This window comes from Salvia miltiorrhiza, chromosome 2 (genome assembly GCF_028751815.1).
Source record: "Salvia miltiorrhiza cultivar Shanhuang (shh) chromosome 2, IMPLAD_Smil_shh, whole genome shotgun sequence".
In the NCBI taxonomy this organism is placed as follows: Eukaryota; Viridiplantae; Streptophyta; class Magnoliopsida; order Lamiales; family Lamiaceae; genus Salvia; species Salvia miltiorrhiza.
The window spans coordinates 72,764,586-72,778,849 of record NC_080388.1 but is presented as its reverse complement, the minus strand read 5'-3'; the positions used below and the strand labels follow the sequence as shown (position 1 = coordinate 72,778,849).

Genomic DNA, 14,264 nt, shown 5'->3' with positions numbered 1-14,264 from the left:
CAGAATTTGATTAAAAGTTAGATAATTTTGCCATCCACTTAGAAGTTAGCACATAAACCCAACACGAGGCTAAGATCTTCCAGTAGTAATTCAGCCAATAAAAAAAAGACTTTTAGTTAGGCTGTTAAATGCTTTAATTCTGAGCTTACTTTCTGCTTTCACTAATCACTGTATACTGATGTTTCGTATAACATAAAGAAGGGGAAGTTGTAGGTGTAATATTTACCTGTATTCTAGTATAATGGAAATAACAAATTATACAATGTGAAAATAACATTCAAGCTATACTTTCAAGTTTACTCAAACATGAAATTACACTGCTACTGGAGCAGGTGCAGGAGACACTTTGTTTTCAGCTGGGATTTCAACAAATTCCGAAAGAATTGCTCTGAACTCGTCTCCTGTAATCGTTTCCTTCTCAATCAGGACTTCAACAATCTTGTCTATCGCCTCGCGGTTGTTCCGGATATGGCTCAAGGCGATCTCGTACGCTCTATCAGAGAGCTCCTTGATCGCACCATCAATGTCCTCGGCAAGCTTCTCGGACATGGAGTTTCTCGCCATCATTCTCATGAACACATCGCCACTTTGAGCAGACGAGTCCATCAGAGACCACGGGCCGATTTCAGACATGCCAAACGTAACGACCATCTAAGGGGGAAACCACGACTAGTTTAGACCGTGTAGGAAAAACATCAAACAGTTCCAAGAAACAGGAAAGAACCATGATTCGGATGTATATAGCCTTAGAAGGTTTAGTACCTGCTTAGCCAAACTAGTGATCTGCTGTAGATCACCGGCTGCACCAGTTGTCACCTCGGGCTCACCAAATATGACTTCCTCGGCAGCTCTACCACCGAGCCCGCCAACAATTCTGGCAAACAGTTGCTGCTTGGATATCAAGGTTGGATCATCTGCAGGGATGAACCAGGTCAGACCACGTGCTTGACCACGAGGGACTAAGGTAACTTTCTGAACAGCATCATGCCCTGGGGTTAGAGTTCTGCATCCAAAAAGGAAGCCTCAATGTTAATGCACAAAATATGCCCGCGGCAAAAGTTAAAAAAATGCATAGAAACCGTGATTGATCACTAGTAATATGTAGATACAACTAAGACAATTATTTAGGATTGATAATATATTTGATTGAGCATTTTTTTTCCTCATCACTAATATTTCTCTAATCCTATCGCTTTCAATGGAATATGAATCAAGCAAGTTAGCTCACATTGCCTGACAATATGTACAGCTAAGACAATTCTTGTTAGCTACATATAAAGGAGATTAACCTCTGGAATATATATAGACTATATATATATATACATATACATATACTTACTAGACATTGTCACTTACCCACAAATGGCATGACCTACTTCATGGTAAGCCACAAGACTTTTGCTCTTGCCATCAGTCATCACTGTTCCCTCCATTCCTGCAACTATCCTATCAATTGAATCATCAATTTCTTTGGATGAGATTGCTGTCTTGCCACGCCGACCAGCCAAGATAGCAGCCTCGTTCAAAAGATTAGCAAGATCGGCTCCACTAAAACCAGGTGTCCTCATGGCTACTATTTCAAGTGATACATCTGAACCAAACTTTTTGTTGCTTGCATGAACCTTCAGAATGTCAGTTCTTCCACGAACATCCGGGACATCAACTGAGACCTGCAAAAAAGTCTCAACATTAGTAATCCTTCTTGGAGTATTATCTCCAGGGAAGACAACACACAAACTGTGTAAATTACCTGTCTATCGAACCTTCCTGGCCGTAACAAGGCAGAGTCAAGAATATCTGCACGGTTAGTTGCTGCAACTACAATCACACCGGTATTCCCTTCAAAACCATCCATTTCTGTCAAGAGCTGGTTTAGCGTCTGTTCCCTTTCATCATTCCCTCCACCTATACCTGCTCCCCTTTGGCGCCCCACGGCATCAATTTCATCAACAAATACAATACACGGTGCGTTCTCCTTGGCCTTCTTGAAAAGATCACGAACCCGTGAAGCACCAACACCAACAAACATCTCAACAAACTCAGAACCTGAAATGGAGAAAAAGGGAACGCCTGCTTCACCAGCAATAGCCTTGGCCAGCAAGGTCTTCCCCGTACCTGGAGGACCAACAAGAAGAACTCCCTTAGGAATACGAGCACCCACAGCAGTGAACCTCTCGGGCCTCTTCAAGAACTCCACCACCTCCACAAAATCTTGCTTTGCTTCATCCACCCCAGCAACGTCATCAAAAGTTACCCCCGTGTTTGGTTCCATTTGGAATTTAGCCTTTGATTGACCAATGCCCAAGGGGAAACCAGGGCCACCAGGTCCACCCATTCCACCTGAGGAGCGTCTTGAGAGAAGGAAAAGACCACCAATTAAAATCAAAGGAAAGGCCAAATTTCCGATCAAGTTAAACAAAACAGAGCCAGAATCTTCTTGAGCATTGTGTGCAGCAAAGTCAATGTTCTTCTCCCTGAACTTCTGCAGAAGCTCCTGGCTGAGGCCTGGGAGCTGTACACGCACTCTTTGTATTCGGTTGCCCAACTCAGGGGAAATAGCCTCAACAATAGCAATGGTGCCATTTTCAAATACATCTACCTTTTGCACTCTATCCTGATCCAGATACTCCAAAAACCTAGAATAAGACATCCTTGAGTTAGAAACACCTTGATCATCTGCAACTGCATTTCCATTGCCTAGCAAAGCGGGCACTGCAACTGCAGCATTGCCAAGCAACAACTTAAGAAAGCCTCGTCTTCCTTCATTTATCTTTCGATCCTGAGAAGCTCTTATAGTAATGAATTTGGATGCATTATTCAATGCCGGAAGGCTGGTGGATTGGATAAACTGCCGGCCGAATATTTCCTTGCTCAGACCAGTTCTAGTAGTACCTGCAGCTAAACCATTTCCCACTACACATGCCGATGAAGCAGCCATCTGTCTTCGTCTGCAGTTCAGCAAACTTAAATTCAGTATAAAGTATTTTTGAAATCTTGAGTCACATAAACAAAGCAGATCTGTAGTTCAACTATCAGGAAATAGTCTTCGCCGCAAATAGAAGATATAAAACAAATCCAAGTACAATTCTAAATCAGAATTTCAAAATCTTGGTTCAAATGCATAACACCAGTATTTACATTATCAACGAAGCTAGTCAGACACAAGAAACAATAGAAATTCATGTTTGACAAGAACTACGAGGAAAAACACAACTATATACGTAACCAAATTAAAAAAAGGAGACCAATTTAAGCATCGATATTACTTCAAATCTACTATCAATCACATTAAATCAGAAAAATTAGCAATTACTAGAGCAATCAATAAAAAACTCATTCCATGCATAACACTGACCGCTACTTCAATCAAATCAACATATTTCGACCAAATTACTCAAAATCAACCACAAAAATGCTGGGTTTATTGCAATAAAAATTATGCGGCTCCACAGAATAATTAAGCAAGATAACTCAATCAACGCAAATACCGAAAGCAAGAGCAGAAAGAGAAGCAACATATACCCTAAGCAAAATCAATGAAGCTAAATGCTTTCTATGTGCAATAGAGTAATGGAAGACGTTACCTATAATTGGCGTAGGTGAGTTTGGAGAAGGAAAATGGAGGGAGTGAAAGTATATAGAAAATGGATGTGGTGTGTAGACGGTGTACGTGGCTTGTTGTGGATAATTGATTGGTATTACAGTTAAAATTTGCTTTCCCTAGATTTTTTGTGTGAGATTTTCAATTCAATTTGGGGATCTAGGGTTTGCAGGCCTTGGTTAAATAAATATTTGTCTGGTTAAATTTTCACTTTAATTTTGAGCTTTTATGATATTTTTTTTCTTCTAGAATTACAAGAGACATCTAATATATAATTAAATTAGCAATCAGCATGTAGGTGGGATCTCTACACCACACAAAGGTAAAAAATAACCGCACGCAGGCGGAACACTACCGACGCAAGCGGGACCTCTACACCACACAAAGTTTGAATACTAGAGAATACGAAAATTTCACCAATTAATGCATTACAAACAGCTTATTCAATACTATATATTAGCTTATTCATTATTCTCATTTCTCACGAAAATAGCCATTCTCGTTATAAGCTAACCTAATTGAAAATATTTAGAGTTACTATCATGTTAAATCTTCAATTAATGTGAAAGGAATAATATTTAAAATGGCAGTTTCACATAAGTGTGTGTTAACTGTGATTGTAAAATTTTCATTGAAAAATGATGGATAAAAAAATATGAGAAAATATTATATTTTTCTCATATTCTTTTAATTGTATGTTTATTAGAGATGAAAAGATAAGAAAATATTGAATTTTTTTTCACACTACTACTCAAAGATAATATTATCCAACATTGGAGAAAAAATGAGTGAAAAGCAGCTGTTCGAGAAAATAATCCACCTCATTCGAAGAAAATTTTCTATTATAGTAAACATGTGAAGATGATGAAAAATAGGTGAAAATATATATTATTTCTCATTTTTCATTAAAGTAAACGAACCCTAAAGTATTTCAACTTTTCAAGTTATAAAAAAGAAAGAATAAACGAGCCTATTTTACCTTTTGAGTGTTTATATGGAGTAGTAAAATTTGAAAAGGGGGTGAGAAAATACTAGTAACAAACTAATCTTGAACTTTTCTCTAGTTGATACTTCTTGATTGTTTCTTAAACAAACTATTGAAAGAAATAAAGTTGAAATTAGATTCCAAGCCTAAAAGAAAATGAAGAAAAAAAAAACCTTTCAAACTTTCCTTTCTCCCCACATTTTGGCCATTTTTTTGGTCTTAAAATGAAATCATATTAAGTGGCTGTGGTCATTCTTGTATAATTGGCCACTCCAATAAGTTGTTATACTCGTGTACAATTTATGGACATGTATCCCATTCATACAATTCTCTCTAAAATGTACCCATGTTAAATCAATATTTTTTTGTATGCTTTATCAGATTGTCCTATTTACATGGTTGAACAATGTATTTAACATTCTTCCAAAAAAAAAAAATGTATTTAACACATTCCGATTAAAATTAACTTTCACAATTAGTTGCATGAACCGATAAAATCAATTGCAGTTAAACCAGCACAACTAATTTCATTAACACAAATACTCATGTGCAACTAGTTACACTGTGTAACTGATTTTTAGAATAACACAACTTCATTCAGGAAATGACACTTGAACATTTTCGAATGACACTTGAAGATCTTCAAGTGTCATTTGTATGTTGCAATAGTGTCGTGCAAAAACCTGTTGCACGGAGAGTACCTCTTTGATTAATACTTTACTCTTGAATTTCAATAAAAATTGGCACTCAATGAGTACACTCGATAAGTCAAAAGCCAATCAATTGATTGAATTTATTTCCAACATCAACATGTGAGTCTAGACATGTGCTTTAGCCTTTAGGGTCAAGACAAGCTGTAGTAGTAGTAGACTAGAAATATTACAAGTTCATATATACGATATAATTAATTACATCTAGTCTAGAAAATCTATATAAATAAGTAATAAGCATCAAATTAACTCTTCAAATTCCAAAACTCACGAATAATCATGGTATCTCCTTTGTTGACTTTTATACAGGTGCTCGACTTTGTTGACTGTGGAGTTTCACTTTTAAAAATGTTTTCAAATCCTTTATTTAGTAGTAGTATAAGATTATTGAGATATTTTTTTCAATATTTACATCCATACAAGTATGTCGACAAACCCTATTCCTAACTAAATTTATGATTGATTGGAAGAACACGACTACTTTAAATCGAGGCCATATTGTGGCCATTCGAATCCTTGATTTAGGTTTTAAATATTAGACTAAACTTTCAGATACGGTCCAAATTCACTAGGTCCAATTTTTAAATTACCCGCATAGAGTTCAAGATTCACTGTCATCTATGAAGTTTTCAACAGAAAATTATTAACTCTACTATTATTTTTTTCTTATATTTAGAGTAACTATATAGTTTTAAAGTTGACAAAGAATATATAAGACTTCAACAAATTTCACCTATTAAGAAAAATTTTCTTCTTGAATTGCAAGTATTGGAGATGTAATCATTGGTAATTGAAAAGATGATTATAATGTTGTTACAATACTAAGCAAATTTTCTTGAGAAGTTTGGAGATTTGTTACATGAGATATCACTTATCCATTGTACAATGAGTCATTGACAATGATAATGATGGTTCTAATTTACGGTATAGAGCTGTACTTGCTCTTACGTTGGATGTTGTTGATATGATGAATCAATAAATGATCAATCTCAATAAATTTGATGTTTAAATTTATTTGAAATTAGGTGGAGCATGTAAATCTAACTCAACTAGAACTATTTTGGATAAAATTCACATGCCTGAATTTTTAAATGAAATTAGGTATTTGGAAACACCTAATTATCAATTATTTTTAAAACTTGGAACTCCAGTTTTACTATTGAGAAATGGAGTACTATATTATTGTAATGGACTTTATAATAGAACCAAATTAATTATGACTAGACTTGATCTGCGAGTTTTGAAGAAAGATTGTTGAGTGAACATAATGTTGGACATACGATTTCAATGCCTTGATTATTGTTGACGCCATCAAATTCAAGATTACCATTCAAGTTTTAACATCGACAATTTCTATTAATTGTGTCTCATACGATAACGATTAATAAAATCAAGATTAATCTCTTTCACATGCCGATTTACTTAAAGTGACCTGTTTTTAATTATGATAAATTATATGTAATGTTTCAAGTTTTACTCATTGTCAAAAGTCTGAAAACTATAATATATAAAGACGATGATAAAGTTTATATTATACTCATAATGTTGTATGTATGGAGATTTTATAAATTATTTGATGTAGATATTTTAATATATCATTTTATTTTTTTATTATATATTTTTTGTACATTTATTATATTTTTTTGAAGTTTTATTTTTTTTCCCCTTATATCTATATATATATTGATTATTCGTACATACAAAGTCTTTATATTTCTAAACCGCACGGGTTCAAGACTGTTAGAAAAAGTAAAGTGAAAGCCTCTACTGTTAAAGGACACTGTTTGACAGATCGAGCTAAAAAGTAAAATAAAAGGCCAAATTAAAAAGAAAATAAAGTTGAACGAAAACATATGAAATTAGGGCTACCATCATTCACCATTTCTGCAAAAATACTCAATCATCTGTGTTTTTGGGAGAAATCGAAGGATCGATGGATTCGGTAACTCTTCAGTTCCCAATACTATTGACAGCCGCCGCCGACGAGGAGGAGCCGCCAGAAACGGCTGCGGAGCTCAAAGACGACATTCTCGAAGAAATCCTGTCATGGTTGCCGGCGAAGTCGGTTTTCCGCTGGAAGAGCGTGAGCAAACCTTGGCAGCAGATGCTGGATAAGCCCCAATTCGCGAGAATCCATTTCTCTAGGGCTTCGGTTTGCCCTCTCCTCGTCTCCGGCGGGAAATCGGTCTGCAGATCCTGCCGAATCATGCATCTGGTGGAGGGGCGGAGCGTCTCCGATCTCGATTCAGGAGCCTTCAATTCGAGGCTGATCTCGCGATTCGACATCCGGACCCGCGCCGCGGCGGAGCCGTCGAAGGTGAAGGACGTTTTCCACGGCCTGAACACGAACGCCACCTCCTGCGAGGGTTTGCTCTGCTGGACGGCGTACGATCAGAACCGCGGCGACTGCATCATCGTCTGCAACCCGATCACCGGCGAATACGTCTCCCTCTCATCTTCGCCGATGGACGAGGATGAGATTTACGCCTTCGTGGGGATGGGGTACAGTCGGGCGACGAAGAGATTCGAGCTTCTGAGAATGGCGGCGAGAGCGGATGACATGGAGGAAGATATGGTCTTCTGGCCGGAGATCCGCTCGGTGGGGGGCGGCGACGGCAGCTGGAGGCGCGTCGGCGGCGGGACGTGTCAGCTGGTTCTTTGCCGCACGATTTCGCAGGTGGTTTATGTCTGTGGAGGCGTGTACTGGAGCTACGATGGGTACTCGGTTATCTGCTGCTACGATTTCGATAGGGCTCTGTTTCAAGTTGTGGCATTGCCTAAAATGAGCCTCTCTATGCTCGAAACCAACAGCATTGCCTCAAAGAGCATGAGTTTGGGGGTCTTGGATGGTGCCCTCTGCGCGTCTCTGGTTTGCCCCGGCGATGGCCACGTGGAGCTCTTCGTCTTGGAGAGTGGCGGCGCAGGGCTGCAGTGGAGGAAGCTCTACGATGTTGAGACCAAGACGACGTATCTGGAGCACGCCGGTGTCCTGTGGCCTCGAGGCCAGTACAAGGCGATCAAGTACCTGAGCCGCGGGGAGATCTTGATGCACGACTGGAGGGGCAAGTTTCTGATCTACGATCCGATCACCAAGGAGGAGAGGCACGTCTGCGTGCTCGAGGATTCGCGCCTTGAGGAGGATCTGAGGAACGACGGGGTTGATGATCTGCAAGTCGTGTCTCATGTGCCGCGCCTTGGGAGGTTGAAGGAGGCCCTGAATGTGGGCGAGGAGGAAGTGCAGGTGATGAAGGCCTTGAATTTGTATGATGAAGAGGAAGCGCATGTGATGGAGGAGAGGTCGCCTGAAGTTGAGGAAGATGAATAAAATTGTACATTTTCAACTCTAGAATAGGGGGAAGGTGTTCTGTCTCTGTCGTGTAACTGTAACAGAGCCTTGTATTAAAGAGAATGAAATACTCTTATTTATTCCAAATCAATCCCAGTTGAAGCATAACATTATTGATCCATCAATACATCACAATATAGCAGCAACAAATGAAAGTAGACTGAATGAAAATGCTTACCACAAACCCATGAGACTGATATGCATTGGCCCTTCACACCACTTGAAGCTTCATAACTCAATACAATCTACGCTAGCTAACATTTTCCAGACCCTTTCTCATGCTCGCTTCCAGAGCTTCCGACGTTATCCCCATCATCGGTCTGCAACGAGTGCAAACTGTTGCCAGTCGCAACATCAGACGAGCAACGGCCCCTCTCCATAAGAACCAAACTGCAGACGAAGGTATCCACATCAAGGGAGCGCTGATACGTATCTGATCTATGCCCGCGAACTCCAACATCCCTAACCACGCCTCCTCCCCGATCACAAGAAACCAAACGACCATCCTGACAAACAACCACAACTTCACCTTGCTTTCTGATCCACAATGGCCTCACAAATTCATTGCCAAAACTGCTAAAGTCGAAGCAGAATGTTTTAGTCCAAGATTTCTCGACCCCATACTGATTCATTACCCAAACACAGAAACACTGCTCTGCCCCAGACACACTCCACAGAGTCAGGGCAAGACAGTCCATATAGACGGCCAGATCACGGCTTCTCAACTCATCATCGCTCACACGAAGAGCTGGCAGCATCATAGTGCTGAAAACCTCAAGAGACATATCAAATGAGACAATCACATCATGCAAATCCAAGTATCGAGCCAACCAATGTGAAGCCCCATTGACATAGACTGGGCGAGCACGACTACATAGAACAGAATCAAGCTCTAAGCAGCTCATATCATGCCACACACCACTGCTCAACTTGTAAACCTCGATTTGGGGATGTGTAGCAAGATCAACATACGTAATCCTCACAACCTTATAGTCACTACCAACAGGATCGAATCCGAACCCTAGGTACTGCAAGAAGGAACCGTGTGAATTGTAAATCATGTTAGGTTTTGGAAGCAGAACTGATTTCTTAACACTCGGATTCCACAGAACAATCGTGTTCATGAAATAAACTCGATCGTCGGAGAGGCAGAGCAATCCGTTGCAGCTACCGACAATCGTGAAAAAGGAATTCATGCTCCTAAAGGGGAATTGAAATGCTGCGAAGCGAGCGAACGATTCATCGTCCGAATACAATTCATAGCGCTCGGAGCTTTTGATGCAGCGACGGAGCAGAAGTGAGGGAGCTACCTTTTGGGCGAATTTCAAGTGCGATGAGGTGAATTCGCGGCTGGTGATGAGAGAGTGCCATGATTTGCAGACGGCGGTGCAGCGGAGGAGCGTCTTCACCGGCAATCTGTGGAGTATGTTGATTATGATCTCTTCGAAGAAATAATCCGCCATGTTTTTTGCTGCACTTCAGCTGGTCGATCACGCACATAAATAATATAATCTCGTTCTCAAATTTTCGAGGGAAAACTGAAGAAAAGTCACATCTGCTGTAGAAATTGTAAATGAGGAAATGGCGTTGTTAATCCGGAGTTGGTGATGAGTTTTATTAGTGATGACTAATTCTGGAGAGAGAGAGAGATCCGTTGTGTGTAGTGTTGTTTTACTTGTGTGGAAGGATTCTTATTCGTGTGTGAGTTTCTCAAAGTTACATCATTAGAGATGTATCTTAAAATAATTACATCATTAGCGTGACAAACTTGTACATTTCATTTCATTTCATCTTTCTATTTAATTATATAATTATATTAGGTATGTCAGCATGGCTTGGAAGGCAGAAGCATGAAAGCGTGCAATTCAGCCACGCCGTCTAAAAAATATTGCTAAAATTGTGGTACATTAAATAAATAAGTGTTTCGTAAATGAATTTTATTTTCAAATAAATGTCATTTTCTGCAGGGGACATTTATTCGAAGACGGATAAAGTGATTCTCATCAGAAAACATTACCAAAGAAATATGAAAAAAAAATACACTTTAAATCCCCAGTTATTATGGGAAATAAGAAGGGTTTGGAAAAAAAATTATTGATAAATTAAACAATGGTGGATTTGGTAGTTTCTTCATTTTGCATAAAATTTTAAAAATGACACTTGTTCAAGAATCAAGGATAAGGCTTGTTTCAGTATCAAACACTTGCATGAGGACAAAGTGAGGATATTTGTTAAATATGGATTTTAATTTGTATATATTTACGAAGTTAAAAATTTGTATCTAGTGGCACACGATTGTTTTTCCTTAATTACAAATTAATTTTATTACTTGGACAAATAAGTCACAGAAAACTAAGACATCAAAGCACACTATCAGTTAGTAAAACTAAACTTCTAATTAAATGTATATAGGATTTTCTTAATATTAATGGTTCGAAATAATATATAGATGGAATATTTTATGAAAAATATAAAGAATAAATAACAAATAAATGGAGTATTTTATGAAAAGATAAAGAATATAAACGACATATATAAATAGTTTATGAAATGTTACCTCAGATACTATATATAGTAATACCCATAGAGAAAATATACTAATAATACCAGAGTGTGCTAACATCACCAGAGGTGGCTCCATCGTTTGTAGAAATAGACGTTGTTGGACAGACTTGAACCAATTAAATAAGAGGTGGTATTGGGTAGGATACAATCGGGTGTATCGTACAGTCGAGTTGTATCCTCATTTAGATTCTAACCGGCTGTACCCTAATTCGAACTCGTATTCTGACTTGAACCTTATAAATAACAATATTTTGGGTGCAAGTCAACCCGTTTGTGATTAAATAATTTGATATCTACTAAAAAAAATCTGACATAGATTTTTGTAATTTTATGATGCACATACAACCACACAATAAAATACGATAACACAATATTAAATAAACGGCCAAAAACTTTTGTAACAAGAAAGTGGATATGATCCAACATCAATCTTTAATTACTGAATTACGTTTATTATACATATAGTAGTAGTTGGGATTTCCCCCACAAAAAAAAGAAAAAAGAAAAAAGAAAAAGAAAAAGAGAAAAGAGTTCTTGGTATCGTGCATGTACTGTACCCAATCAATAACTATTTGTCTTATTATGACACCATTAACATATAATATAATAATATATTGCTTAAATTTCGTACTTTTTTTTCTCTTGATATTATAAATATGTTAATGATTGAAATAAAAGGAAATATTTATGATAAAAATTTAAATCTATACTATATAAAAAATGAAAATTATATGCACTAATCAATTCTATTTGGTTCGCTACTTAAGTACTTAATTATTATTATACTCTCTAAATTCTTAGCGAAATTTTAAGAATCATTTGGTCCATCATTTGTTTACATAATTTTTTTGAAGTTAAAAATGGTGACATATTGTCGAATTTATATAAATATAAATTGTTTTAGCCATTTTGCCTACAATATGATTTAATTTCATTTTTCCACTTCTAATATGTGTTTATAAAGGAGGGACTATTTTAATTTCCTACTTTTAACTTTAATTTTGAAATAATCTTTATTTTATAGATTAAAAAATATTTTTATTTGAACCAAACTCTCTATTCCTCTACATATAAGATAATATATTTAAATAAATTCTAATATTTGTTAAACAACTTAAACTTGAACTGATTTGACTTATCTAACCCCATATAGGTTTTCGGTTGGGAAAGAGTTTAGGTACGAAATATCTATAATAGAAATGTGGTGCGGTTGGTGTGACTCTTTTTGTCTGAATTATTGTGAATTTACTATAATATCATGAAATAAAATATTTAACTAAAATTATATAAAAAAATTCGTACATGAACAAGCAATCTGCTTTATCAAGTACGTGGTTCTAATTCTATACATGAATCTGCTTTATCAAGTATGTGGTTCAATTGGTTCTAAAAAAAGGACGTGGTTCAATTATCTGGTCTAGTTTTTTTATTTTGCAAAAAGAATTTACTACAAAAGGTTCGATTTTATTTATTTATTTATTTAAAAAAAAACTGTTTGAAACTAGTACGAAACCCCAAGTCTTGTCAACTAAATTTTGACCCCAAAAAAAAAAAAAATCCTTAATTTTATTTCAATTTCAATTCCGAGCAACCAAGATTGAAAGTGGAACAAGTCACAATATATATTGCTGGAGTATTTTTTTAGGCTTTAGCCATCAGTTTGACAGATGCAATACATATGGTACTCGAACTGATAAAAGATTAAATATTAGTACATACATTACAAATAAAACAATTCCATTTCCCTCTTTTTATTCGCATATGAATAGTTCAATATATCTCTTTCTAATCACCAGTTTCCAGCTGCATATTGCTACATAAATGAACACTTCCATATTTTTTGCATTAATGTAATAAACTCAAGAAAATGTGACAAAATCCATCCTTATTATACTATTTCTAGATTTGCACCAAATTATATCCATATATATATAGGGTTAGGTTCAATGAAAAATACTTAAATGTAAGAGAGAAGAGAGAAGTAATCTCATCTGTTGATTTTATCTAATCTAACAGACATGATTTATTCACGTCATGTTCAACGGATTTTTTCGTTGAACATTCATCAAATATTTGGGGATTCTGGGGTTCGACCCCCCATATGTTCAACGGATTTTTTCGTTGAACATGGCGTGAATAAATCATGTCCATTAGATTAGATAAGATCAACGGATGAGATTACTTCTCTCTTCTCTCTTACATTTAAACCTTCTTCATTAAAGCTTGACCTATATATATTGTCAAGGTTTAATTAAGACAGGAATCATGTCGGCCGGACAACCAATTTCTTGTACAATATGCAATATATATTCTCTCAAACAAACAAGAAGGAACCAAGATTGACAACACATGCACACCAAATATTTATTTCATAGATTGGTATCATATATATGTACTGATTGATGTACACCAGATATTTATCTCATACCATATAGTTAAACATGCACAGCTACTAACCAGACATGATCTGTTCGTGGATTAATTCATGTTGGGGCACAAATTGAACTAATTTGAGTGAATAGACAGAATTGAACCAGGTCATTTCCCAACACTTTATGGGCCTGGGCAAAATAAAAAAATAATTAAGACCCCATTCCTTACATTAAATGCTTGAATTTCCATTAAATTTTCAAATCTTAAAAGCTACTCCCTCCGTCCCACGAATCTTGACACGTTTGGTTTCGACACAAGAATTAAGAAGTTGTAGATTAGTGCTTTAAGTGTGTAGTTAGAGCATCTGCAACGGTTACACGATAGCAGCCTACTCGTGTAAGGCTGCTATCGTGTAACCGATGCAACACACACTTACATGAGGGCTACACGTTCTATCGTGTAGCCCATTTGCCCTATAGTGTAAGGCGCGTGCTACACGTTCACACGCGCCTTTTAAAAAAAATTGAATTAATATTTGGCTGCCTCGATTTGCGTGTTTTTTTGACCGTTCAATAATTTTTTTTTTCTCTTCTTTTTCTTCTCTTTATCTTCTTCCACATTTTTAATTATTAGTCAAATGTGTTATTTAAATTTGAGCAATTAAATTTAAATGAAAAATATAAA

General features: G+C 36.7%; 3 protein-coding genes across 6 annotated transcripts; 1 reads left to right on the top strand and 2 right to left on the bottom strand.

The window, feature by feature from the left end:
• Nucleotides 1-210: 210 nt before the first annotated feature.
• Nucleotides 211-3,798, bottom strand: LOC131009128 (ATP-dependent zinc metalloprotease FTSH 2, chloroplastic-like). 3 transcript variants are annotated; one of them, XM_057936347.1, is made up of 5 exons: nt 3,585-3,798; nt 1,751-2,948; nt 1,357-1,670; nt 763-1,003; nt 211-651 (listed from the first exon to the last, which is right to left on the bottom strand). In XM_057936347.1, exons 2-5 carry the CDS (start codon nt 2,936-2,938, stop codon nt 313-315), a joined length of 2,082 nt encoding a protein of 693 aa, XP_057792330.1. In that variant the 5' UTR covers nt 2,939-2,948; nt 3,585-3,798; the 3' UTR covers nt 211-312. The 3 variants fall into 3 exon arrangements, with proteins under 3 accessions (XP_057792330.1, XP_057792329.1, XP_057792331.1); XM_057936346.1 differs by having other exon boundaries at nt 3,523-3,608; XM_057936348.1 differs by lacking the exon at nt 3,585-3,798 and adding an exon at nt 3,356-3,537.
• Nucleotides 3,799-7,036: 3,238 nt separating this feature from the next.
• LOC131009126 (F-box/kelch-repeat protein At3g23880-like) lies at nt 7,037-10,349 on the bottom strand. 2 transcript variants are annotated; one of them, XM_057936343.1, is made up of 2 exons: nt 8,821-10,349; nt 7,037-8,677 (listed from the first exon to the last, which is right to left on the bottom strand). In XM_057936343.1, exon 1 carries the CDS (start codon nt 10,103-10,105, stop codon nt 8,897-8,899), a length of 1,209 nt encoding a protein of 402 aa, XP_057792326.1. In that variant the 5' UTR covers nt 10,106-10,349; the 3' UTR covers nt 7,037-8,677; nt 8,821-8,896. The 2 variants fall into 2 exon arrangements, with proteins under 2 accessions (XP_057792326.1, XP_057792327.1); XM_057936344.1 differs by having other exon boundaries at nt 7,037-8,598.
• LOC131009961 (F-box/kelch-repeat protein At3g17530-like) lies at nt 7,230-8,621 on the top strand. Its single transcript, XM_057937357.1, has one exon. It carries the CDS (start codon nt 7,230-7,232, stop codon nt 8,619-8,621), a length of 1,392 nt encoding a protein of 463 aa, XP_057793340.1.
• Nucleotides 10,350-14,264: the final 3,915 nt, after the last annotated feature.